A 2756-nucleotide genomic window follows, 5' to 3' on the forward strand; every position below is an offset into this window, starting at 1 on the left:
CTCTATACTTCCAAGGGGGGGCTTCCCATGTGGCCTAGACAGTAAAGCATCTGCTTGAAATGCTGGAGACCCAGGTTCGATCCCTGGGATGGGAAGATCCCCTGGAGAAGGGAATGGCAATCCACTCCAGTATTCTTGCCTGGAGAATTCCATGGACAGAGGAGTCTGGGGGGAAGTCCGACAGGACTGAGCAACTACGCTTACTTCCAATAACCCTTTCCTTGGCATATCAACTCAGTTTTCTCTCTGAAATCCTTTGCACTGCATATTATTCGATTATTTGTTGTTACGCTTTCTTCACACATCTCAGAGCGACATAGTAGTGCAAATTAGAAACACATAGCATATAGTCACAAAAAAAGAAAAGGGAGAGGTTTATTTTCCTTTTCCATAAACTAGAACATACGTAAACTGCTTCATTAACTTCAGTAAAATCGTTTTAGAAACAAGCCTAAAGAACTCAGCTCTAGAAGAATCACTGCGAGAATCTGCTGCCAGACTACGTTTCCCACAATCCTTCAGGGCCGACAATGCGCCACGGTGCTCTAAACTACAATTCCCACAATCCTCAGAGCGCCGTTTTCTCGCGTTTGCCGATAACTGTGCCTCATTTCCCATCTTCCCTTTCGATCTTTGCAGTTAGAGGAGCAAGGTCGTGAGGCAAGGAGCGGTAGGTTTGCAGCCGCCATTTCTTCCGCCTCCGGTCTCTGGATCTTTTGTAGAGCGTCCAACAGCGCTATGTTGGGACAGAGCATCCGGAGGTTCACAACCTCAGTGGTTCGTCGGAGCCACTATGAGGAGGGTCCAGGGAAGGTTAGTATGGAAGGGGCCTGCTTCGTTGGGTAGGGGGCACTTGGCCGCGACTGACTGAACTTCGAGGCCTACTATGCGCCGTGAAGAGAGAAGTGAGAAGCCAGGGTTTTGAACTTGGACGTCGACTAACATTCCGCTTCCCCCAGGAACCCGGGAGAAAGTTCAGGAGTGTGACTGCGCGCTCTAGTCGTGAATAGGCTTCAGTAAATGAAGCCAGAGGCCTTATCTCGCTCTAGCGCTCCCCCCATTTCCCCTGCGCGCCCCACCCTGCCCTTCAAAACTCGGGGGACCTTAGAACCTCTGACTGCAGGTATTGTGGCTTAAAACCTAGCTAAAGGTCACCGGCTTCGAAGTGAAGGTTATTGAAAACTCGGGGTTGTGAGGGTCTATGATGTGGGGCTAGTGTTTCTAAACGAATTGACGAAATTAGAAGTATTAACCATCCTTGAGGTTGGTTTTAGCTTTAATTATAAATAGCTTCAAGCGGGTAGTTAGTTGTAACAGCCTCCTGGGGTTCCCTGAGGCCTAGAAAGGGTGTAGAGGGATAAAGTCGAAGAGGAAAGCCAGGAATTTGTTTACCATCTAGTGTTTGCGGTGAAGGTCATATGATTTTAAAGATGTTTAAAAGTGCTATGATTAAGTTGCCCAGTATTCCATACATAGCAATGGTGGACCAGGATTTTTATCCAAGCAGTCTTGTTCCAGAGCTCAGGTATTTGACCAGGCATATATATCCTGATTATATAAAAATTAGCATTTCCTCTGTACTTATTTTTAATCTGTAAAATCAGATGGTTTGAAGTTCAGTATTTGTTGTTTGTTCTCTTTTGTTCCCGACAGAATATACCATTTTCAGTGGAAAACAAGTGGAGATTACTAGCTATGATGACTTTGTTCTTTGGGTCTGGATTTGCTGCACCTTTCTTTATAGTAAGACACCAACTGCTGAAAAAGTAATCCATGAGACAGGTAAATTTATGGACTTACAACCTTTGCAGAAGTTTCTCCTTTATTCCTTTCTTCCCTTACCACCCACCCCCTCAAAATCACAAATAACTGAAGTTAAGCGGGCATGTGACATTGGTGGGAGACAGGTTGAACCTATAGACAAACATATCTTTGCCTGAAAGCCAGTGTTTATTGAATGCTGCTGTTTATTAAGCACACCTGATATATAGGCTCAGATTGCTTCCCAGGCAAAACTGTGAGGTATTAACCTGCTTTGAGACAAAAAAAAAAAAGTCAACTTGCATAGTATTCCATAGCTAGCAGTGGTGGACCAGGAATTCTATCCAGGCAGTCTTGTTCCAGAGCTGAGGTTCTTGACCAGGAAAAGTTCTAGTAAACTCATTAATGTTCATCTGTCTTGAGGGTGGTATATGTTAGTATATACATGAAGGAATCATGTGTGCTGCAAGATTCTACCATTGACAGAAGAGCCTGGTGGGCTATATTCCTCAGGATCTCAAGAGTCAGACCCGACTTAGCAACTAAAGCACCACTGAGTGAGAAAATTAATATTGTAATTAGAATTTTCATCAAAAACAACACTATAAGAGGCTCTGTGGGTTGGTTGGAATAAATTCCAAAATATAGTTTAGAAAAGAAGGACTACACTTGTCTTAGTTTAGAAGGGAAATGATTTATCTAAGCCATTACTTGATGCATATGATGAAGCAAATCAGTATGAGTAAAATCATGATACTGTAAACGCTTTCTGATGCACCAGTCATAAATTGAAGGGCAGACAATACATTAATGAAACTGCATGATTTCTATTAAATTTGAGTTTAAATGTCATTAATTTTTTGTGTTTTTATTCACAGATAGGAAGAGGAGCATATTAAGAGGTGCAGTCTCTTAAAAGGATCAATCCCTTGAATTCAGCATCCTAGATATGTTTGTAAATAAATTATAGCATAAATCCTTAATGCCTCTTCTCT

At 42.6% G+C, this 2756-nt stretch overlaps 1 protein-coding gene across 1 annotated transcript; it reads left to right on the forward strand.

Moving 5' to 3' along the window:
• The first annotated feature begins 611 nt into the window (after positions 1-611).
• Positions 612-2744, forward strand: LOC104982497 (cytochrome c oxidase subunit 7C, mitochondrial). The gene is made up of 3 exons (XM_010831889.1): positions 612-813; positions 1654-1782; positions 2640-2744. Exons 1-2 carry the CDS (start codon positions 739-741, stop codon positions 1768-1770), a joined length of 192 nt encoding a protein of 63 aa, XP_010830191.1. The 5' UTR covers positions 612-738; the 3' UTR covers positions 1771-1782; positions 2640-2744.
• The last annotated feature ends 12 nt before the right edge of the window (positions 2745-2756 follow it).

This window comes from Bison bison, unplaced genomic scaffold, assembly GCF_000754665.1.
Source record: "Bison bison bison isolate TAMUID 2011002044 unplaced genomic scaffold, Bison_UMD1.0 scf7180017864533, whole genome shotgun sequence".
NCBI classification, from domain to species: Eukaryota; Metazoa; Chordata; class Mammalia; order Artiodactyla; family Bovidae; genus Bison; species Bison bison.